Raw genomic sequence first — 25,788 nt, forward strand, 5'->3', positions numbered from 1 at the left:
TCCACCCTATTGATGTGCAAAGTCTTTAAATACCGTCAGAAGCATTATCACTTGCAGGAATTGAGTGTTTGAGCTGTGATTATTTCTAAGTGTGTTGTACAAAGTCAAGCATAATAATCAATCTTTGGTTTAAAACTTTTTTGATTTTGTCAGCACTGATTCATATGTCCAGAGGAACTACAAGTATGTTAGAAAAGCATAGCATAGCTATTCAGTCTCTGAGTCTATTTGTCTTATTTGTGCATATGTGGCCCAAAATTCATCATTATCCCATTTTTGTTAAGAGGGAAAGAACTACCCAGGTTCTACTGGTGAAAAGGCAATTCACCTCTCTCAACTCCTAGTTCAACACTCCCAGTCCTCAATAGTTTCAGTATGGGTAAAATGCTACAATGATGACACAAGTAAGTGATGACCAGAAAATAAGGCTATTTCTGAGAGGAGCTCTAACATTTACTGTCATGGCAATGGCTTTAAAGTGACTGTATCACTAAGTGCATAAATAAAATATTAAAATGAGTAAAAAATTATCAGTAAAGAGGGAGAAAATTTTTACTGCTCCTTTTTATTTCCTTCAAGGAAAGAGAGAGCTATTGGTGGCAGGAAAGCTGACGCCCTTTAACATCCTTATTTGGGGCTGAAATATTAGCTGGCTTTGTGAAAGAGGAAAGAAAGAAAAAAGAGAAATGCCAATACTTTTTTTGTACCACTTTTCAAAAATTCTTTATTTTAAATAGATATTTCTAACTTTAAAATGTTTTTTGAAAGAGTAAAAATCAGGAGAGAAAGATAGTCTCAGAGGAAAACCTCAGAAAGAGCAAAGTGATGACCTACATTTATCCTCTATTAGAAGGGAGTGGGTTCCAAGGATGAAGTCTTTAGCAGTGACAAAGATTAGGTCTACATACTTGCCTTTGTTATTCACTTTTTTCTTTCTTAAATGGAAAGTCCTTTAATCTTTCTTTTCTCATAATGCTTATCTCCAACTTGATGAAAAGGATGCCTTTGTAAAGGGCATGGTGATCTGGGGATGATCACAATGTGCTGGAGCAGCCTGACAGGGTCTCTGCACTCCATTTTCCTCCCTTTCTATCAATGTCCTGTAGCAACCTCACCGACAGAGCACCTGGTGTAGCTGTGTCCAGCCAAAGAGGGTTAATGATCTCAGCAACTCAAAGAGTCACATAACACAAAGAAGCAAGTTTTCTGAAGGGGAAGAATACACAGATTAAGTAAAACAGTCACCCGCTATTTGGAAAACTCTACTTATTAAATCTCTAATTACTCTCTTCATCACAGAGAGCAGACACTAGTTCCAGTGAACTGTTGTTCGAAAGTGTGATGGCTATTATCTTAACTAATTCAGTTGTGCTTCTTTTTAAAATAATGTTTTACTTTCCATCTCTTTCAATGGACCAAATAAGGATGATGACTGGAGATGCTACAGGAAAACAGTACTGTCCTACTGGAAGACTCTTAATATTGCCACAGATTGTGCAGCTCCCTGCTGCACTGCCCAGTTGTTAGCAATATAATGAGTATGATCTTGGAGTCATCCAAGTTAGAGATGAAAAAGACTTTCATTTTCCTGAAATCATTACAAGTTCTCAGTTATGGTCATATTGTGAGGTTCAGTTAACTTTTCTAGATACTGAATTCATCCTTCATCCGGTGATATTTTTGAACAAAGGAATCGGTATTTTAGATCAAAAAGTTCCTTACTTTAGATACCAAATTACATGGCAGGATAGAGCTAAAAAAAAAAGGGGGGGGGGATAAAAGAGAGAGAAATAGATGGATTTATTTTGTTTCCTCTTCCTTTCTTTTCTGTCAAAAATTATACTCTTAGCACTATATATAGGGCATTTATTCCTGTGTGGATAATTTAGCCTTTTATGTGCATTTTTATATTTAAAAAATAAAAACACAAACAAAACAAAAGCAAAAATACAAGCCAACATGAAAAATATTGCTGTGTGTGGCTGGCAGTGGCCAGGGGATGGAGATTCCTGGCAGCTGTCCTGCTGTGGCTGCAGGGTAGACACGTGAGTGGCTGCCCCACGTCTCTGCCCAGACTGGTGCGGGTGACGGTGATTGCTGTGGTGTGGAGAGCGCAGCAGAGCACAGAGCACGGGGAAACTGAGGCAGAGGAATAAGGGAAGGGCACTTGTCTGAACCTCCAAAGATTTGATCTCAAAGCAGGGCAGAGCAAGTGACAAGTCTGAACCTTAAGAGGATACTTTCAAAAGGCAGAAGGAAGACGGGGAGGACACAACCTCTGATCAATAGGAGGCATCAGGGGAGGGGTGCAGGGTAAGGGCTCCCCAGTAGAAACCAACGCGGGGAGGAAGCAAACCTCACATCCAATTCTGCTTCCAGGAAGGGATGAAAGACAGGGAACCCTCCAGAGCCAAAGGAGTGTGCTATCTTTGACAGACAGGGGTAAGACAAGGGAACAAGAGAGGTATACAGGTGGATTGACATGTGGATTGACATACATTTTGGCGGGGAAAACTGTGGTAAACAACTCAAGACTAAACCATTAGGGAAGCCAAATGGGGTACATAGAATGAGCCATTACAAACCTATAACAAGGAATATTAAAATCTACTACAGAAGAGCAAGCTGTAATGTAACAGGCTGCCATAACTGCAACCAAAAAAACCCACAGGGGCAAACCAGCTGAGAGATAAAGTACCCCATTAAATATTGCTTATTTCATTTTCTATTTGGAAGAAAGAACACTCAACACCAGTTGGTTCATCTCTTGAAATAATAAAGGAAAAAGATTGTAACTGTGCGCAATGATTTGTTCTAAGCATGAAAAAAGCACTGGGTTACTTGCTGCAGTTGAAATGAGGAGCTCAAAAACATGACTATAAATTGAATTTTTGTGGTGTTGCTAAATAAAATGGGGTTTGAGCTGCATGCAATTGTTGCATACATATTAGATCAAGGAAAATAATTTCATATGCTTAACAGTTGCTTTCTTTTTGTGTCTCTGCAATTCAGGAGGAAAGACAGTGGGATGTTGTCATACAAAGAGCACCTACCAGTCAGCCAGGTGGTGGTTGGAGACCTTGACCGGCCTGGGTCTGAAGCCAAGGTGTCTGTGGGTCCTGTGCGCTGCCAAGGAGATCGTAAGTTCTCTGGTTTTCTTCTGCTTACTCCTGGGTAGAAACTCAGTTGGAAAGGGGTAACTTTGGAGACACTCTGTGGGAAATTATGGCTGTCTGCTCAAAAGACCTTTTGCTATGAAAGCATGATGTGATCTGAGAAATTTTGTCTATGAAAATACATATATAATGGCTTACCTTTTCATTTAAAATGTCAGTATTCTTCTTTATTTTATGGTAAATGTGGCAACTTGGATTATTCAACTAAGTTTATGTAGATGAGCAGTAATATAGATTGCATAATAATATCTCTTAACATCTGTGCTTCTCTTGGGTGCTTTTGTCAGCATCATTATCATTACTATGCTTCTACAAATGATGGCAAAACCCATCACTGTAATCTCTGGCTGTAGGTGTACAGAGTTTGACAGGATTGTTGCCAGATGCTAACTGTATCAGGACTAGATATTTCCATGTAAAGCATTGGGAGTTTTTTGTTGTAGTCTTTGCTTTCCAGGCTGAGTGATGATAAGAGGTGTACATCCTCCAGTTTGATCATCTGCTGAGAGAGCAAATCAGTATCATGTATGAATTTCCACTGCACACACACTCAAAATTGGAATGTGCTGAGGAAAACTGTAGTCTTCCTTCAGTCTACTTTATATTTCAGGAGGTGAAATTTACTACCAAAGGCAGAGCAACTTCTAAATCACATTTCAAATATTCAGACTGTGCAATTGAGACACATTTCATTTGTCCACTGTGTTTTAAGGCAGTTCTCTTATAATAGGTGCCATAAGCAAAAGTTATCTGATTTAATGTAAAACAACTAATATTTGTGTGATCTATAAAAAAATACAAAATCCATTCACAGTAAAGAGCACTATAACTCAGCCTATAAGACAGAGGTGATGCAGAAATATTCACATCATATCTTTGTTGCTTGTTTTTTATTGCATTTGACCAATCACAGGTCAGTTTGTGTTTGTTTGTGTCTCATCTATGTTTGATAAATTTTTTGTAATGGGCTTTTACAACTGATGACAAAAAATAACAAATATTATTTTTCTTGCACTCAAATTCCTCATATCCTGAATTTGAGTGCTTTAGAAATGTCAGTCTATAAAGTGTGAGCCATTTCTAAATATTAGTATAAATGAAACCTCATCTGAGCAGGCAATAGCCTTTATTAGAGTGTGACTGAGTGACACAGCCTTTTGGGAAACTGAACGGGTGTATTCCTACCATCCTGATTAATTTAAATTTCTCCATGAACTTTACAGATATGATTCATAGTTTTTGAAAAACTTTGCCTATGAATAAATTTGAATTTCCTTCCATGACCATATATTGCTGTCAAAAATCTGGTATAATTTTTCTCACAGGAGATAATATAGACCCCAGTCCTCCTGTTTTATATTCCCAGTGCATTTACTAAGAATTCCTCTTTGCATTCTTTCTTGAATGCATACAACAGCTGCTGTTTCACCTTGTGGAAAACAAGGTTTCCATTCCAGAGAAAATGATGAAATTTTAAACTGTGCTTTTGTTCCAAATTTGAAGATCCAAAGTACCAAATATCTGGGAAAGGATTAAGAACAACAACAACAACAAGCCACAACCCAATTGATTTTCATGTGTGTGTGTGTTACATGCATCAAAATCATTATTAGTACTAAAGATAATGAGTGTCATCACAGCACAGTTCATGTGTTCACTTAAATTCAGTTGCATGTCTAAATGAAATTCAGTTATAGTTATGAGGACTGTCTAAGAAATACAGATTTTTGTTTTGCTTGCAAGGAAGGTGGAAAAGTCAGATACAAATGCACCTATTTAGAAGAAATTCTCATTGTGGTTGCAGCCAATACAATGACAACTTGTCTCGCCCTGAGGGTTGTCCATACCATGTGTTGTATTAATCCATAGTCCAGTGATATTTTGCAGCACATGAAGTGATATTTTCCCACCAGAATTACAGAATAATTTGCCACAAACCTCATAGCTAACACTTTGTTACATCTAGGGACAGTGACATGTCACCAGGGCCAACTCACAGCTGTACCAGAGTACAGCAGTAAGAGTACCACAGAGCTGGTGGCCTTTGCAGTCCTTGAGAAGAGACAGCTGAAAGCTCAATATCTGAGGACTAAAGAAAGCAAAGATATTTGTCATTTCATACAATTCACTTCTTCCCATGCTCATCAAAGTATCAAGGATCCATTAATCAGCAGAAGCCACAACAATTAATTGTCCCTACTATTGACTGACCAAAGTAAATCTGAAAATCATTCATCTCAGTGCAGTTTGTTTTGACACAAAGCAAGGAAGATTGCAGAATCACAACTGTTTTCCTGCTGCAAAAATACCTGTATTCTTCTTTCAGAAATATAGGTTTTATTTTGGTCCCATAAATGATAAATGCATTTTTCTTTTTGCCTGAATTATTACCTGATTAAGGCCATTCTTGAATAGTGTCTATTGTTGGAGATAAGGATCAGAAAACTGGTTTATGCATGATTACACATCTCTGTGTTACAGAAGTATTTTTCATATTTGGCTGCACCTCACAAAACACCACTTGCATTCTGAAAAGTAGTCAGCAAAAAGGGCCTTTATTACCCCTCTAAAGATCTGCTTAAGCTGCTGAATTCTATCATAATGATGAAGACTCATCTAGTCACTGTGGCAAAAATCCCATAAATCTGGTCTGGAGTCTGTTTTGCACCTTGGATTAAATATGCAGGATACCTCTTTTCTATTTGCCATTTTATTGTTGAGGAATGCTTTGTTAATGGTTCTTCTAAGTGGTGATCTACCAGAGGAACCAACTTAGCCAATGCCATAGAGAAGAGGTGCACAAAAAGGAGATTAATTTGGTGGTGGCTTTTGACACCATATTGCAATGATTCAAAGATCAAGCAAGGGTTTTCAGCAAACGTCCTCTCTACACAGACTTAAAGCAAAACTGTCCTTCTTGACCACAGCTGTGTGAGTGTTGTACTTACAAAATGACAGAGGCAGTTTGTCAGCACATTCTCAATATCCTCTTAGCAGAACTGTAATTCAAAGTATAAACAAAGAAAACCAGTCCTCAGTCTCCATAGTAAGACTGGATAAGGGAAATGCTCTTGTTTTCCCTGAAGTATTCTGTGTAGGATCTAGAAAAAGGGCACCATAGAATGACAAATTAATAATTTTTATTCTTCAGTTAACTTTGAGACGCTGATTAAAATCCCTTTACAGACCTATTACAGTTTTTCTAATACTTATTAGATGACTCCTCAGCAGCTCTGCATTTAACCTTGGCCAACCAGCAATAGAATGACCTTGTCCATCTCTTTATGCTATTTCACTGTAATGCAAAGGGGCACCTTGAGCCTTTTCCCTTTAGAGTAAAAAACACAGGTTACTGAGGGGTTTTTGTGTCTAAGCTCAGCCTGAGGTGGTAGATCAAGTCTTCAAAAACAGATCTGGTAATTTCTTTTGAAACCAAACTGAATAACTTAGCTTACCATGGTGGGGCAGAGATTTTATCTATAATCGTATTGAATCAAAATTACTTTTGTGGCTTCTGGCACCTTCTGAAATTTTTTTTTCATTCCCCTTAGGAAAATACCAGTTTTCACAAAGCTTCTATATTTGACACCTGCTAAGAGTATCCTTTTCCCAAGGACTTCCAAGGATTTTGATTTGAGTTTCCTCTTTACAAGCCCAGAGGGGAATAGACTGACTATTCTGCTCTAGATTTGCTTTTCTCCTGGAGTCTATTTTCCTTTTGTCCCATTTCCTCTATAGCAAAGACAGAATTTAAAGGGGAGATGTTTTTTACACAGCTCAGATTTATGTTTTTTCCATCTCCTCTGCTGTACAGTTTTTATCCTCCCAGTAAGACTTTGATTTCTGGGCCATGAATCATTTTCTTGTATATTACTTCTATTATCTGTAATCTTCAAAATGTGGAGGAGGAAGCAGCTGCATTGACTGTGGTTCTTTCTAAGCTAAGTTTTCATGAAGACCAGTATCAGCAGTGTGCTTGTAGAACCTGCAGAGACAGACAAAAAAAAATGTCTCCTTTACAGATAACAGAAGTTCATGAAAAAAATCAAAACTCAATTCTTCCATGAGGGCATTGAATTTTTTTTTTTTTTTTTTTTTTTTTGAGCATGTATGCATATGACTGTGCATATGTGTTCAGGGGAAATATACCTTGAGTTCTTTTTTTTTTTTTTTGGTGATTTTGATTAGGGCTCATTATTACTCCCTTCATTACTGATGTTTTGTTTCTTTAGCTTATAAATATCACTCCTGGCTTTGCTCCTTTTAGAATGTTCTAGCACAGTTGTTTTATTTATTCAGACAGTGGTATGGCCATGCACGTTTTTGGTGATTCTGGGTTTGTATTGAAATGACTGTGTAGTTATCTAAACCAGACAGCCACTTCCAGGGTCACTGCTTAGAAGCTGGTATCCTTGGTAAGGTGTGGGTTTGTATTCCTTAAGTGCTTCTTATTCATCACATGTGCAGGTTGGTGACTCAGAACTGTCACTTGTAATGAAAATAAATTAACTGTTTCATGTGCATGCTAAATCCATTTTCATTACATTGCAAATTGAGGACTCTTTCAACATGCTGAACTTGTTTTTCAAGGGTACCACCTGAGTTTCAGGGAAAAAAATAGCATAGCCTTACAGTGCAGTTTCCAGTTACACATTGAACTTATGTCCAAGATCAATTCTCTAGTAGGATATGTAGTGTGTTGACTCAGACAGATATGCAGTGATGTTACTGTTACATACATAGGTAAGCTGGAAAATATCCCAGAAAAAAAAATTACCAAACGCAATGTATTTGAATTATCGAAAGATTAATTCAACTGGAATTGAATCCTCTACTGGAAGTAGAAACAATTTACTCCTACTCTCTTAGACAACATTCCAGTTATATAGTGGCTTGCCTTACAGGTTAATGAAAGTGAAAACACTGTATCAAATTAAAATTAACATAAGTGATACCCCCTACCAAAAAAACAAAACTCAGCCAGTGTTTTCAGACTAAAACAAAAATTTGTCTTTTGAAACTCCTAAAGCAATGATTCTGCCGGAGGCTTGTGTGGTGGGATTACAGATCTGAAATTTAGGCAATTCCCTTTTGAGTTGTTACTTACTTCTCTCCCAGTAAGCTTAGAAAACCAGTGAAAAATCTCTCTATTTTTCTACATTTTCCTTTTTTTTTTTTTTTGCTTGTATTGCTAGATATATCTACATACATTTTTATAAAAATAAAAATAAAAATTTTAAAAATTATTATTATTATTATTATTATTAATAATAATAATAATAATAATAATAATGATAAATTGTGATATGTTCAGTAAGGAAAATACAAATTAAAACTTGATCCATATAAGAGTTTAAACTTCAGTACACATGAAAATTTGTCTGCTTTATTTCCACATCTATTACCACAGCATGTCTTTATGTTCTGCACTGGATTGTAAATTGTGTTATTCACAGGGAAATACAGATTAATCCAAACAACATCAAGACATTGTACTTGCTGCTTATCACAGTTGTTCCAGTGCTACCAAAAACAGGAGAAATTGAAGCAGCCTGCTAACCAAGTACCGCCAGAAGTACTATTTGATTTTTTCAGTGGATAATGTTGAGGGTGACAAAACTACAGTCTTCAGTTCAGATTTGTGTATGGATCTTTTCTTTAGTTAATCAAACTGCCAAAGTTATCTTTCATATGCAATTGCTTTCCTCAGAGACCCAAGAGAAAAAAATGACCCACTAGGTCATTTTTCTGCCACTTTTAAAGTAAAAAAATCCATTCTTTTGCAGTTGTTTAACATCCAATTTAAATATTGTCATTTCTCATTCTTCAGACTTTCCCTTCACCTTTAACCCTGTTTCATAATGCATAATTAAATTTATTGTGAAGCTTAACTAGAATTTATTTTCATCTTCATGCAGAAATATTTTCTCTAGGAAGCAGTGCTTAAATGCCCTCCTGTGGAGTCTTAATGTTTCTAAGAGAACTCTTCATTTTCTCACTTCCCAGGAAAACTTAGCCTGTTGTCTCATGCAAGTATAGGCTGTTTCTGGCCACGTAAATAAAACTTTGCCTGTCTTGAAAATAGCAGCTGGAAAACCTCCATTGGTCTCATGAATTTAGGGCATTTCTCTGTCATGGTGAAACATGGCATAAAATTTAAAGGTGGATGCAGAATAAAGTATGTCCTTCTTGAACATGAGAAGGACATGTTCTTGTATTCTTCCTAAGCAGCCAAGTGCTGGCATTCTGGCTGGTAGCTTTGTCATCCTTTTTAATTGGAACCTGTTCTCTATAATTACACTCAAAAGTGATTCCCTGATGTTGTCCACCAAAAACTTTTTAATTTAATTTAGGACTTCCTGTTATGTGCATTTGCAGAAAGATAAGCACTGCCTTAGATGATCCATCATGAACAGTACCAAAATGAGAAGACCTAATATATCTGAAATTGCAAATCAGCTGGAATTGTCTTTGAGTTTAGGCAATGGGGAGTGGTAGGCAGCGTGAACAGCATTTGAATGTGCATGGTTGCAATTATTTAAGTTCCAAAACTATTTTCTTTTTTTGTGATAGTACTTAAACCTATTAATTCTAGACACTTTTCTCCTACTCCTTTGCATTTGTACAGCAGGAAGCATTTTGGCCCAGATATTTGGGACAAATTAGTCTCCATAGAACTGTAAGATTCTGTGAGTGCTCTTTCTACATAAAGCTCTGGTTTGCTTCTTTTTTTATAAAACCCACAGGGAATTGGTAGCATTAATGATTTATAAGATCTCAGTGTTTCTGCAGTACACGACCTTTACTGAGGTTTATTACATGGTCATAAAATTCTCTTTCAGTTCAAACTTTGAATACATGTGTATCCATGGAAGAAATGCTTGTAAAATGATACAGTTTGAACACAGAAACATACTGACTCTTAGGTTATATATGAATATTCTCTATTGCATCCCACTCACTGTCAGGTTTTGTTCTGATTCCTTTCTGAAAGCAAATCCTACCCATGAGAGCTACTTATCTCACAGAGCAGGAAAAAGTACAGATCACACACAGTTTAATCATTTTCCTATTGGACATGTCTTTTTATGCCTGATTGAAGCAACAGGATGCCTGCAAACAGTGCAAGAGAAAAAAGTAACAGTAGAATCAATTTTAAATTTGGCAACTTAGAAAAACAATGTCCCATACAGTTTCTGCCACATGAACATCAGTAACCCAAGGTAAAAAGAAAAAATGTGGACTTGCTCCCATTAGAATATACCAAGGAGAGTGTCGTGGTTTGACATGGAGATAATTTTTTCCGGAAGGAAGAGGTCAATTTAGATATTGACCAATTGAAAGTAGACACGCCTCTGAGAACACAGAGGGGTTGAAAGCAGAATTCCCAGGGGAACTCGCTCTCTTTGGTTCCGGTCAGCGTGCAGTACAGACCTTCCCCCCCAGCCACGAGCTGGGTGGGGGAGGGGAAGCCCCCATGGCCTGAGAAAGGTAGGCCGAAAGCCCCAAGGGTGGTGAAAGGACTGGAACCGGGCTGGCCCCTGCAGATGGAAGGGTGGAAGAAATCTGGGATGTCTCCATTCCCCCCCCCCAGAGTTCCTCTCCCGAGGGGGAGAGAGAAAGCCGCGAGGAAGGAGGAGCAGGGGGAGCTGCTGCAAGGTGCCCAGTTGTGTGGGAGTTGCTGGATGTCCGGGCATCGAGCCATCCTGGGAGTTCGGACTTTTAACCCTTCCTTGAGAAATGAAAGCTTTGTGAATTTTCCTTTCCCCTCCTCGGTTTGAAAGAGAGGAAGAGGGACACCTTGGACCCTGGGATGGGATGTTGGAAGGAGGAATTCTGGATGGGAGGGGGACAAGGAGTGGCTTTTGGCTGGACTTTTCCATGTTAGCCACAACCTGAAACAAATCTTCTCCTTCAAGAGGGACTGTGTTTTGGGAGGATGCCAGTGAGTCAAGAGACCTGCTTCAGCTGGGAAAAAGACAAGAGTGCAGTGAACAGAGAAAAGGTTAGGGGGTTTGTGGTGGTGCCCCCTTGCCCTGGAAAGGAAAGAGAAGAGAAGAAGATCTCTGTTCTTGAGCCTTCGGCCCCAGGGGAAAATGGGGGGGACTGTGGTCCCAAACAATGAAAACTGAACTGTTGTTTTCTCCCCTCTTGGCAGGGCATCCTTGAAAGGAAAAATCCTAAAGGCAGTCTGACCATCCATGCATTGTGGTGAGAGCACTGTGCATGGAAAGAAGGGTCACCATGGCAAACTTTTTCTCTGGGCGGTGCCATGTGTGACATGGAAACACAGGATGTGGAGCTGTGTTTCTTGGGGGGTCTGTGGCACAGGAGAGACTCTGTTCCCTCGATGGACTGAGTATTGGTTGTTTGGAGGGTGGAAACCTGATTGGGGTCCAGATTGTGTCTCACTGTGGTTTGTTGGAGTTGGGTGGTGGGGGGAGGAATGTTTTGCAAGGTTTTCATTTGGATCTTTGTGTGGTTTTTTTTTCCCCTTCTTTAGTTTTCTCTTTTCTTTTGTAGTAGTAGTTTAATAAAGTTTTTTTCCTGTTATTAAGCTTGGGCCTGCTTTGCTCTATTCTAGATTCCACTTCACAGCATTCAAGGTAGGGATCACATTTTCATGGGGGCACTGGCATTGTGCCAGTGTCAAACCATGACAGAGAGATCATCTGAACACAAGCAATGGCTCTTGATGCAGTTTGAGACCCTTTTTAAAAATGCTTTCCCAGCTTTGCAAAGATCCAGTAGAGCCTGGGTGCTTTGTACCTGGTAGTGTATGAAAGTATTGTAGATTACACTGTCACTCAGTGTGTATTTTCATTATGAATGCAATTTACATTGCTGGAGTTTTTTCGTTAAGGTAATGGTTTTAATAGGAAATGTATTTCAGCCTGTTCATCTTTACTGCTTACCTGCCTGTAGTTACTTTCCCTGTGCATCCTCTACTGCCTTTGAAAAGCAGAGTCACACCTGTTTCACACATATGTGAATGTAGGTACAAAAAATAACACAACTCCACAATTTACATCTCTACCCTTCCCAGATTCATTATGAAATGTAAATCTGACAGCAAACTTTTAAGACAGGAATTGACCTGCCTATTATCGAATAATTTTATTTCTCATATGTATTCAATTCTACCTAAATGTATATGTTGGTATAAACTACAGAAGACAGTTCATTCAAATATTAATGAACTAATACATTTTGCTCCTTTTACATATTTGCTGAAGTAATGAAAACATATAGCAATCAATGCCCATGTTCAATTGTCCAACTGATCATATAAAGGAAAAAATAGTAAAGTTCTATGGAGGAGTTATGAGCTTTATGTTTCAGAGATACAGAATTCAAATGAAATTTGAATTAGCAAGAGCTAATTTTATTCAAATTCTCCTCATCATTATGATTTTATTCAAATTTGCCTCATCATTATGATTATACTGCTGTTAATTTTATCTTCTTTAATGCAAAAAAGAAGTATCTGAAGCAGCTCATGTAAAATATTGTCTCTAGATTCCTAGGGAATCTAAGTAAGCATCGTTAGGCTGATAGATGACATACAGTAGCAGATCATATTAAACTCAAATCCTCTTGAAGTTATGCTTTAATTATAGTTTCAAACATTTTACGATCTCTGTGATTGTAACGCATATCACTATCTTACATCTTACCACTATCTTACATCTTACCACTATCTCACCTGTAGCATAATAAGAAAAGCAATTGTGCAGGACGCAAACAAAATCTAAGAATTAAATGATGGGAGAATTCCCACAGTGTATAGAAATGTAATGAGAAAGAGAGGTCAGTAAAGCCATAAGGAATTGGGAGAACCTGTGACTAAACTTGGGATTGAGAAGTTGCTGGAATCCTGTCTATTACATGTACAAATCTGCAGCCACCCTTAAATTTCACCCCATTAGCCAGAGATTTCTTAGAAATTAGGTATAATAGGGAGGGAATTATCTATATTTATTTTTTTAGGTTGAACTCTTTCTCACTTTAATACTTTTGGTCTGTACGTTCCTGCAGCACTGACTGACATTTAAAGAGCAGAAGAACAGAAAAAGTCAGAGAATGATTGAAGGTGAGGTAGAGTAAGGTCAGTATCATTCATCCCTATGTGTAAGTTATGTAAATTCAGTCTCATTTAGACATAGATATGGGATTGGCAGCAGGATAGGGGACAGCCATTTATAGCCTCACAGCACCCAATATCTGACACACAACTCAAAGTGTCTCAGTAATACTTAAAATGTTCAATCACCAGGATGGAAAAAGTAATAAGAAATTGGAGACCTTTGGTACTCGTTTAACTTGAACCACTGATCTCCATGCTAGGGAGCCAAACTAACTCTAATTATATCTAAATACAAGCATTTACAGTGGTTGAACCTTTTCTATCCAATGATAGAATAAAAAGGAAGGTCAGGGGTGTATTCCACAATCACAGCTTCTATTCGTAATGATTTCTCATCCCACAGGCTACTCTTCCCATCCTTTAACTGTAAGACTGAATTTTGACAGCTTCAGTTCAAAACCTTCCCATAATCAAGTCCTATTATATGGGTATATATATTATTATACACATGCTTTCCAGAATTTTTGAAGGAATGTTACCTGATCCTTCTCTCTCTCAGTGAAGCAGGTCATTCTAGATTTTCATGTAGAACTATGATGCAGTTCCCAAAGGAAACTATTAACAGAGAGTTGCAAAGTTGTGCATTTTTGTCAAATGATTAGAAGTCTGAACTGTTAAAAGGGAATATAGTAATAGTTTAAGAGAAGTGGAATATATATATATTAAAAATTAACCTCCTATTTCTTTGATCTATTTTTTAATGTTTTTTTCTGACCTTTCTGTTCTATGGAAAACTTGAAAATGTGGGAGAGAAAAGGCTAAAAAACTGTAAGGAAAATATGAAGTATTGCCTACTTACTCTTTTTTCCAATGATAATGCTATGGATAACTTCCACTGTTCAATTTCTGGGTTTGAAAATGCTGGGTTCCAAATGAAGGCTGCTTCAACCTGTGAAGTGTCATAAATTAGACATTTACAGAGCGGGTTTCAGAGTGAAGGTTGCAATTCCCCTTCATTCTTCCTCTTTTCTGTGCTTAAACTTACCTTTTGTGAGGTGCCAACTTGGTTCTTTAAGACAATGGAAGAAGAAACTTTAAAAGGCTGATAATTTTAGTCAAGGCACTCATTTTGAATCAGCTCAGATAGAATTACAAGGAGATAAGGGGGACATCCTTTATCTTACAAAATAGTACCTTTTTTGTCATTAAAGAAATTAAGAGCAGTTCATTTCCTGTTATGAGGTTATAGCAATCTGTCCTTCGAAGACATTGGCTAAGCTTGCAGAATCATGAAGCTTTTAACTTTACCATATTAAGCAGCAAATTTTAACATTTTTATATGCCTTTATTTCAACTCTCATTTGTGAAGAATCATCTCCACTCATCTCCACATCTGATTTGGTCTAATTCAGAGAAGCAACATTTTTCATGAGAATAGTTTTCAAAGAAGCAGTTATGGAAAGAGCCAGTAGTGATTTATGGTTTCAAAATTTCTTTTCAGACTGTTCTTTAGCTAATCAATTTCCAGCATGCCCACTGTATCTATATTTTGTTACTTGTCCTTGGTTTCATGAACTGCTGCTGAAGGAAAACTTTTGTCTTGTCACTCCAAATAGATCTGCTTTTGAAAACTGAGGAACTAAATCAGTGTAAATCAATTATTACACACAGAACATAGTTCAAGTATGTGTTCAAGTAACTTCCATTATAATTTCTTTTAGATTAGCTATGACAAGGTTGAATTTAAAAGAATTTATGGTTATGAACTGTTCTTGTGTCTTTGTATTTCAGAGTGAGGCGGAAGTAAATTTTATCCACAGTTGGCAGGATATCTTTGAGGAAAGTTAAGATGTTCCCCAAAATTTAGAAAAGGAATTCTTCCAGGAAATGCTTTAATTTCCCATCCCAAAAGAAGAGCAAATTCTCTGAAATTCTTGTCATGTAAACTCTGAAAGTATAAGAAGTAATTTGAAACAGAACACGTTCTCAATAGGATATAATTGGTGAAGTCCCTTTGACTTTCATCACTTGACTTTCAACATTTTACAAAAGAGCCTTTTTCATCACTGATAAACTATATTTCATAAATGAAGTTTTGAACAAAATTCCTGTTTAAAATGTCCAAATCAGTGTAAAATTTTCAAGCCAATTTTCTCATTTCATTAACAGTTTCAAGAAACTTTCAATTTCCTTCAAAACTCTCAAAAGTTTCAGTGTTTTCTACAAATGAAAAGGTCTTTCTAGAAAATTAGACTAAATTTAATATTTCCTTCATGGTAGAGGCTCTCCTTTCCTTTCTATAAATGCAAAATTTATATTTTATATTCCTATAATTTATATTCCTATGCTGAGACAGAGATTTTGGAGATTTCACATCTGTAAAACAAAAGTAAACATTCCTCAGTTTAAGAATCTTCAGTCCTGCTTAAAGCATAATGTGATTAACTGACATTTTGCCCCTCCTTATCCTGAAGTTGTCTCTCCAAATCATCATGCAGAGAGAGCTTGTCCCTATTCTCTGTGCACATGCTGTATTTCAGGTAGCTAACCTGATTGTTCTCCATTATATCATTAGGCAATTTTGGGATCCCATAAGGACAGGCAGTCATTAAATAAAAATGTTATTATCATACAGTTTGTTGCAGCTATCCCAGCCTCAGAAAATCTGTATTAGTGTAGGGCAAGATACAGGCAAATAAAATTAAGATGCTTAAAAAAATAGGCATTTTTTTAATACAATAGAAAACCAGCATCTGAAGCAGTAAATTCAAGATGTGTGACATTGTTATCAATAACAATTCAACAGTTCAATAACAATTTCCTATGGCAACATGAAAAGAAGGCTGTTTCGTTTATTTTTTGCTTGAATCCATGAACTGTTGGAACACCTAAATAACAAAAAATGTGTAGGCTTTCATTATTGTAGCTCTTTATCTTTTTAGCACTTAAATGATAAATTTATTTCTCATTGTAATGAAAATATATTTTGAAATAGGGATGGGGGATAAGCAAACCCAGTCAACTCAGACCCTCTTCACACTTCACATGCTTCAGTCCTCACATCCTTGTTGAATATTTCATACCTCCTTAACCAGGAAAAGGGCAGAGATCACAGGCTGACTGTTTTAATGAGTCAAGACCTGTAAGTCAGGCCTTTCTCCTGGGTTTTAAAAGACAGTCCTTTTAATAGGTAACTAGTACTCATGCAGTAGCTCAACCAACACCTGAAGCATGCCTTTCCACATGTGGTTTTCTTTACCTGCTACTAACCACTCAGACAAGCTTCTGGGAGACCAGTATGGTTTGTTTGTGTCTGCCTAGCTCTCAAATATCTGTAGTGTTCTGAGGAAGGGAATATAAATGGCAAAAAAATTGCCTCAGTTCCTTGCTGGTCTTCAGTGGCATAGAAGCTGGTGGACATCCTAATAAACCAGAGATGCAAGGACATATATCAGTGATGCAGTGCCTCTCTCCATCAATCGTCCTGGAATCACTTAAAAAAAAACTTGTCAAAATTCTGGAAATCCCTGGGTAATTACTAGCCCAAGCAATTAAATACTCTCCACTCACATCTGAAAATACAGGAGCAAAGCCCCAAACCAAGAAAAATCCTTAACCAATAAGAAATTGCATATATGGGTAGTGACTTACCAGGACAAAATAAGATAGTGTTCTGCCTCCAAAAAATATATTTGATGTTGAAAGAAAATGTGACACGTAAGACTATCAGACTCCATTTATGTCAGTCTTATTCTATGCAGTACCATGCATGAAAATATGGAAATTACTCCATGATTTTCCACACAATTTCTTTTCCTTGAGTTCAGTGTGTAAGAGCCAAAATTATTCTTGAATAATATTTAAATGTTTCTAAAATGCACCTGCAAATTTTATTTTTCTGGGGTCCATGGATTCTGAATTCTGCAGACTGCATAAAATATGCATCGCAGCGAGAATTATTGACCTTTTCCCTGAGATCTTTGTCGAAGCGGTGGGTTGTGCTGTAGATTCTCTCTCCACCTTGTTACTCGTCCCCTCTTTCCTAGTTGTACTCACCCTTAAGAGACTTAGGCAAGTAAACATCATCACTTATCACAAAAAGCAAGCCAGGGGCCCTCCACATCTCCTCCCTCTTATTTACACATGAAGAGTCAGTAGTTCATAGCAACTGAGCTATGATCAAGGAAATAAAATTCATTAGTAAAATAAGAAACATTCCAGACATGCACAGCACAGCTTGAAGTATTCAGCTGAGGAACTAATTAAAGACAGATAGCTGAGTGGGTAATGAATAAACAGACATTATTGTGGGTAGAAATAGCTAGCACAAATATGTGTATTCCCTGTTATATTTGATGGGAAAGTAAATTATCACATATACTGAAGCAAATTGAATAGTAAGAGCTCTCCTGAAGCTTTTAGTGCAGACTATCCTTAAAGGTGGGAAGCAGGCAGCAGGATCAGCAAATGAAGCCCCTGCCATGGTGCTTTTGCAGCTCCCAGCCTTCCATCACAAGAGTCTGTGCTGCCTGCAGCTCTCACACAGCAAAAGCAGGCCAAGTCTTGCCTAGTCCATTGTGCATTCCCTGAGCAGGAGCACAGACCTGCTTGACCCTCTGAACAAGAGGCTTTGAATGACTTTTTCTTTCTGCCCCTTCTTCCCTTGCCCACGACTTCTGTGCCTCCAGCCAAGTGATCCTTCTGTGGGCACTCACCAGTGCAGCACTCCTGGTATGTCACATTCTGGTGCCAGGGAGTGCCCAGATAGGGTAACCAAGGAGGTCATAGGAAATACCTGCCCATTAACATCGAGTAGCACTGCAGACATTTAACTACAGCATTTGAAGAGGATCAGATTGTTTCTGCAAGGAGCAGATGCAAATGGCAGGGCTGCCTGTAGCTGTTAAAAGGCTTGATGTTGTCTTTTTTTATCAGATTTGTAGACTGTGATATGCTGCACACCAGCCCTTTCCAGAGGCTGGTTTTTTGCACAGCAGTCTGCAAATGAGCAGAGAAAACACTTTTCATGACATGAAGGAAGCCAAAAGACATATGAGCTTTGAAAACAGAGATAGAGAAAAACTCCTAGGGGAGCTCAAATAGCTATTTACTAGATGAAAAACAATATTAAGCTGAAGTTAAGTTTGCCAATGCTTATCACCAAACTGGAAGTTGAATGCACAGTTTAGAATGCATCAGTGTGATAATAAATCCTACCATCCTAGCCATTGGTGTAGATTGCTAAACACTTTTATGATATCCAATCTTCTAGCAGAAGATGGTGTGGCTCATATTGGAAATACTACTTGTATATTCTTAATTTTCATGTATGAGGTCAGGGAGAAGGAGAGTCAGTTATAAAGTTTAGCCTACCTAAGTCTGTATTTCTAGACTCACAGGTACTCATATGTTTAATTTTCCTTGGAATGTTAAGGGCCTTTTGAAATTTATAAGGGGCAGAGAGATGGAGAGATCCAGTCAGTAGGCTTTCAGACAGCTGGCTGCACTAATAACCAATTTCTTGGCTTAGAGGTGCCACTGAATCCCCTCTAGCTACTGTCCTTGAAGCTGCTGGAAGCCTTCTGCAGTGAACTTCACAATCTCCATGGCTGCAGGCAACTATTAAAAAAACAAGATATTTCTGTTATTCTGTTTGGTGCTTGGATCTATTCCAGTCCTTTTACCCAAGGCATTTATCCCAGACTATCTCGGATCATGAGCTGGTAGCCTAGGCTTTATCTGGTTCCATAAAATGGAGGAAATCCATCACTTTTCCAAAATGGGTGATATAAATAACTTGACAATTGAGCGTGTGTGCTCCAGCTTGCTTGTGTGTTCCAGGTTAGTTTGTTTCATTTAACAATACTGAATGGCAGATGGAAACAAAATGCTGGTTTTTCCTCTGCTGCCTGTCTTACTCCTTCTACCTCTGTATTTATGAAAGATAGGCATATGTAGCCCAAATATTCAGAATTAAGCTTATCTGGATAAGTTTAAATAGAAGTTATTTCAAACTCCCTTAGACAGATTAAGACTACCAGGTGTAAATTTAGACTTGATACCATAATATATATTGGGTGAGCTGCTTTTGTGGTCTTAACCACATTATATTGCTTCCTGCAGCCGCATCTGCGATTTATATAAACTATACACTCCAGGAAAAAGAAAAGTTATTGCAAAAAGTACCTGATATTTCCATGCAGCTTTTATAGTGTTTTTAAAAATCAGTTAAATGCATTTTGCCTTGCTCACATTTATAGTATTTTATGTTTCCTGGTATTATGAAAATGGTTCAAAGAAGTCCTTTGCCACAAGGCGATTTGATTCAAATCAAATGGACACTGTAGCATCAAAAGCTGCTGCCACCTGTAACATCGGATGAATTAGTAATTCCTGGAGTACTACATTGCAAATTTTTTTTAAGTACTTAATATACATCTAGGAAACAATAGCTGTCATTAAAAAGTCAACATGTATGGACAGTTGACTGAGACAGATTTTTGCATGTGCATCACTAAAGGGCTAACACACTCACCTCAGGCTCAGCTGAATCCCTGTTGTCAGGGACCACAGTCAAAATATTCACCATCCAAAATACTCATGTCTCTATACCTTTGAAATAGAAAATGCAAGAAACAGCACTTTACCAGCATAACATGGAAAGATCCTAACCCTTACAGGAAGGATACGCTCTTCTAAAATCTAATATATATCTTTTATATTTTTATCTGTGTTGATTTTTTCACCCCTAAAGTAACTTCTTTGGCCTATTGGAGTTGGTTTTTGGGGTTTTGTTGTTGCTGCTGTTGTTCTTGTTTGATTTTGTTTGTTTGTTAGGGGTTTATATTTTCTATAGTCTGAATTCATTTTCCTATCTCCTTCTCCCAGTGTTAATATCTCCCAGAGATACTAATACCTTGCTGGAAGCAGAGTGAGGGCAGAAAGAGAACAGTTCCATGAAGTTCAAAAGCACATTCATATCAGTGTGCCAGAGCTTGTCTGGCTCTCTTCCATGCCCAGAAGGTGAGGAGTTGCCTTTAGAACTCTCCTGTTTTCAGCAGGGAAGACAAAGTCTCACCATTCCATTTCCACATCAAATTGACTTTCAGTTCATCAAGCATCAGAGATGAGCTGTCTGGAGACAGCTCTATCAGCCCTGCTGTGCACAGAATTTTGGGAATCACAATTCCTTTCTTCAACTGCTGATGCTCAACAGTATATCTTAAATACAAATTCATTCTAGAAGTTGTCGGAATTCAAATTTTGAGTGGAAATTAAAATCATTCATTGTCATGATTCTACTTGGCTTTTGTTTGGGATTGAGGAATACATGAAAAAAAAATTAGAAGTACGTAAATCTTCAGGTTTTATTTTAGTGAGGAAGAAATTTAAATGCTAAAAGCAGTGCTGTTTCTACTCTGAAAGTGTTTTCAGGGTAGTGTATGAACTTCATTATACATTGTGCCAAGTGTAGATTAATAAGTATTTTTATTTTTCCCCACACAAAAGCTCCCTGAAACATACCAGAGTCTCAAGTTCAATATTAATTGTAAGGAAGAAATGTACAGCATATTCACCATAATGCATCCCATGAGATTTCCAAAGTGTTAGCAGTATAATAGCTGTATTTTTATATTTTTGAGTTGTACTTTTGATCCCAAAGTACTCTGAAGTTATTTTTTTAAACACAAACAAGTTTACTTGCTGCTGATTCACAGTGCTGTAGGATACAGTGTTCAGCAACATATGAAAAGCTTTAACCCAAATGAGTTTTACGAACTTACTAGGGAGATTTAGGAAGGTAGGTTGCAATTGCCCAAATTTTAGCTTTACAACAGATGAATACTGCTCTTTCTGAAAACATCTTTCAATTTTCAGTACCCTTAGCAAAGGTAACTGCAAAAATATTTCTTCACAAAATAATACAATTTTGCATGGGATGTCCTTGTCACAGGACTCTACAAATTTTACATCATTCATAAAAAGGCTGACAAATTCAAGAAGGAAAATAATACACTGAGTTATTAGATTTATTGACACTTCTGTATCATAGAGTTTTTGAGGTACAGACTAGTGAGTGTTCAGTAAACATTGACAGGAAGTATTAATATCTGCTTTGCCTGGCATTGTACTCTTCCCTAGACATTCACAATTACTTTGAGCAGAATAAAGCTGCATGGACCTTCAATGTGACATTATCTTCTTATCTTTTACAACTAAATTCTTACAGATGAGGTCAGCCCAGATCAAATACCTCAAAGGTAATGATGTTGGAACCAGTACAGCAGAGCAATTAATGGCCATTTTCAACATTAAGCAAATGCTTAAATGCCATAATCTAAAATAGAATAGTACGATTCAGTGAAGTGATAGTAATAATATTATTCTAATTATTTTTTTTCTGTAAAGTAACAGTACTATATAAATAATAAAAATATAGTCTTTGTCATGTGCGCCAATAACTTTTCTTTGGCTCATTTAATTATATTCTTAATAGATGTGAAAGTAAAATACTTGCAGAGGGAGAATATTTTTATATAGCTCCAAAAGAGATTATATATTCAGTTCATATTATTTCTTTGACATGAGCTAGCTCATGATGTTCACCAATATTTTAATTTGGAAAAAGAAAATAAATCAATCTCTCTGTTTCATTTTTAGTGGCCCATCAGAAACAGAGCAATAGTTTAAATGAGCAATTTTATTTGTACTCTCACTATGAATATTTGATCTAAAATAAGTACCAGGTTACCTTTCCCTACTGTTCCTGCTGACAAAGTTAATTTTCTTTTTCAGTTCAAATTCAGTGACAGGCAGCTGCATTACTCCCAGACAAAGGAAAGCCCACCTTTTATTAATGTAGTTTAAAAGACTTATACTTCAAAACACCTTAAGACAGCATTTAGCAATTCATTGTAGTAGAAACAGGTAACATTCAAGGAAATCAGTGTATTTAAAACATATATTGCTTATGCTTAATGCATCATTAAGGAGATGGCATAACCAAAGAGGGGACTTCATGCATACAGACACCTGTAATCATTCTGATATTCCTACTGGGACTTTGAATATTTTGTCTTTTTCTAGGGGGTCATTACTAAATGGCCAGTGAAATCTCTTGGTTGGGTCAGATAATTACCAGAAACTTCACGGTCCTAGAAAAATTTTTTTCATAATGCTAAGAATAATCCTTGGAATTCAACTTTCTGAATTACTAATGCTCCTAAGCAATTTTTAGGAACATTTTGAATGTTGGCCTCCCTTGGGAAAATGTGGCAGTGTTACACTCATTGCATTCTAAGTAAAACAAAGAGATGCCTTGGTCAGTTATGATTATGCTGCACAAAATAATATATTCTGATATAGGATGTAGCTCCCTCAGTTGCCTTATCACTGTAACTGTGGTGTGAAAGCAAGGCCAGGTCTAGGAAGATGTGCTAGAAGTGTATCTGTTTTTCCCTGAAGACAATGCATGCACATACCCCTGGGTTTTGATATTCAGTAGGTCATGTTGGTTCTTTGTGCAACAGCATGTGGTATCATGCTATAACCCACTGCAGACTGAGCCTGCAATTGAAGGAGAGGCTCTTTCCTTGGATCCTGCGGGTTTTTGGAGAGGAAGTTTGTATATTCAGGACAGCCATTTCAAAGGGAGAACTCTGAAGTATACCACTATGTGTCATCATATAGCTGTAGTTAAGTTTCTGTATTCTTTTCTGTTCCTTTCTTTTGTACTAAGATGATGTGGAAGTTTCTTTCTTCTTTTCTTTCTGTCTTCAAGACATCACTGCTAAAATAGCCAAGACACAACCATGCAATGGGGGACAAGTGGTTGGCCACTGACACTGTAGAATACATGTCCTGATTACAAAAATTGAGAATAGATAATAGAAGCACTGTAAGAATGATAAGTGAATGAATACTCTTTCTCACAAAGTAGAAGTGCAATGTGTTCTTGGGTGAGTGCTGATGGCTGATGATTTAGAGATTCTGGGACCTTTTTAATGATATGTCCTGGCTAAGGACAAGGGACTTGTCTCCACAATATTCAACTAGTTCTTATATATGTTGCCCCCAGAATTCCTCACCAAAGCCGATGGATTAAGTAGTGAATTTGCACTTGAATCGGTTGAATCAAAATCTCCTAGATACTGAGTTTAGGGCAATTAGCACTTTATTTCGCTCATGTTAATAATCAAATAGGCATAATCAGATCATGAAATTTAAAATTGGAACTTGGAATACAATTTTAATCTTAATAGATCAAAACACAGATTGTGAAGCTTGATGTTACTAAAGCTGTTAGCATGTTTATATGCTATTTCTTTTGTGCATATGCTCAACTACCACCCTCAGCAATAAACAATTTTATATTCTTCTCATCATAATTTAAAACCATATATAGAAAAGAATGACCACAAACCAATTTTAATTTTAATTTGTGGAAGTTTATCATTCCCATAATGAAAGATAATAGCAGCACCTTCCTCATCAAAGGCTCTGGGAAAAAAAAAAAAAACACTTTGGAAAATCACAGTAAGATCTTTATGTGGGTTTATTAACATCAAGTATGATTTGGAACCCATTTAACATATTGCAGACAACTTCATAGGTAGGAAGTGATATATTTGTTGCAGGCTCAGACATGCAGAAAATAAATAGATCAGTTTAGGCCAAAGCTTATCATTTCTTCATACCTCCCCACTGCCCACTTCTCATTTCCCCAGGTTATAGCTTGCTTATAATTTTGAGAGTCAGAACTAAAAGTCCATGGAAACCTTGCTTGTTGTCAGATATGAGGAGAGTATATAAAGACTGTCTGAGGGGGAGTACAAAATGAAAGCCACTATATCAAAAGAAAGTGATTTTAGTTTCTACATAATACTGAAAACAAAATTAGGAAATGCTATTCCCTAAGGAAAATGCAAGAAAGTGAGTTCAGGTCCTGGTACACTTGAAAAAATAAATGCTGGTAGGACACTGAATGTTTCTGTCCATCCAGCTCAGTGCTATCAGGGATACTTTTGAGGCTGTGTTCAACCCATCTTTTCATCCCTTGTTTTTCCCCTGGAGGAGAATTCTGATATCATAGTCACAAACATTTTTGAAACTATTTGTATAGTGGACTTATTTTGGGTAATAATATTTTGCATCTTTCTTCATGATTTTTCATGACTTCCAGAGTCAAGTATTGCCCAATACCAATTAGACACAAAAGTCCAAGACTTAAACAAACCCTTAGGAATCTACCACTGATATATTCATGCAGTGTATTTTTGTGCAAAAATTAATCAATTACTACTCAGAAAGAGAGACTAGAGCACAGACAAAGTGTAAAACACACTTTATGTATCTCTGGTTTAAATATCCAATTCCCATAAAATGTAACACTGAGTTGAGTACTCAGTATTTGTAAAATTAGTAAATTTGAAACATGTTACACCTAGCAAATTTTTAGGGAATCTCTAGAAGATGTTATTTGCAAGTTTTCGTATGGAAAACCCAAGAAATTTTCACTTCATTTGCATCTGAGAAGAAATGACAACAGGAGAGGAGGAAAGTATTGTATTCAAACCCGGATTGAGAAGCCTCTCAGTGGTTTAACTCTCAGCTGTAAGAGCCACAAAACAAGTTAGAAAATTAAGGGCAGGAAAGAGCAGAACACATGCTCCCTCCTTACAATATTTTTCTTAGATGTGTGAACTAGCACTCTTCATTAAAAAAGTACTGGAAGAGTTTTAGATGGAATTGATCAAAGCACAAACTGTGTGCTGGGTTCATCCTTATTCAGAATTATTTAGGCTTAATTAATGTTTATATGAGGGTAATTTTTTTCCTGAAACCTTGATGATTGCACTGGACCAAGCCTTTAATATTAAAGCTTACTTTAAAGGCAACAACTCAAACTGCACCTCATAATGCTGTTCTAAAGCATTTGTCAACTGCTGATATAACTATAACAATACCAAATACTGAATAAATACCAATTCCACAGCTTTAGTAGCAAAAATTTCAAATAGAAGAAAGACCACATTTCCTCCCAAACTGTGAGCTGACTTTCATTTGCTGGACTATTCTCAGGATCACAGCTTCAGTAGTATTACTGCAAAGTGCTCAGTGATTTTAATGGGGCTCAAATTGCTACGTGAAGTGTATCATTTAGTTCTGTATGCAACTCAAAGCTTTTTTGACAAGACATTAGAGAGTCATATCATTCAACAGCTATAGCTTTTCTGCTTATTCTAAAGGGCATTTAAAACTGCATATCTACCAATACCATAACTTCAATTTCAAGCTGTTTTACAGTAAACTGATTTAGAATAAATATATATTTTATAGCGCTACAAACTGATGGTCATTCAGCATATTCACAGCCTACTTTTAATTTTATAACCAAGTGTTTTGCTCTCTAGAATATCTGAAGGGATTTTTTGCACTGAGAAAAATAACAACGGAAGACAAATTATCTGTCTCTCTTGTGGAGCAACCTGAAGAGTAGTCCACTGCTGTCTACAACATCCTTAC

The 25,788-nt window shown here is 37.0% G+C and overlaps 1 protein-coding gene across 2 annotated transcripts in view; it reads left to right on the forward strand.

Annotated features, from left to right (window-relative positions):
• The window catches only part of CNTNAP2 (contactin associated protein 2), a 1,054,227-nt gene that overhangs the window by 882,806 nt on the left and 145,633 nt on the right, over positions 1–25,788 (forward strand). For both annotated transcript variants that reach the window (XM_031503926.2, XM_077786381.1), the window contains one exon: positions 3,013–3,140. In XM_031503926.2, the coding sequence (XP_031359786.2) occupies positions 3,013–3,140 (128 nt within the window). The remainder of the gene's footprint in view (positions 1–3,012; positions 3,141–25,788) is intronic.

Source organism: Lonchura striata, chromosome 1, assembly GCF_046129695.1.
Source record: "Lonchura striata isolate bLonStr1 chromosome 1, bLonStr1.mat, whole genome shotgun sequence".
Taxonomy (NCBI): domain Eukaryota; kingdom Metazoa; phylum Chordata; class Aves; order Passeriformes; family Estrildidae; genus Lonchura; species Lonchura striata.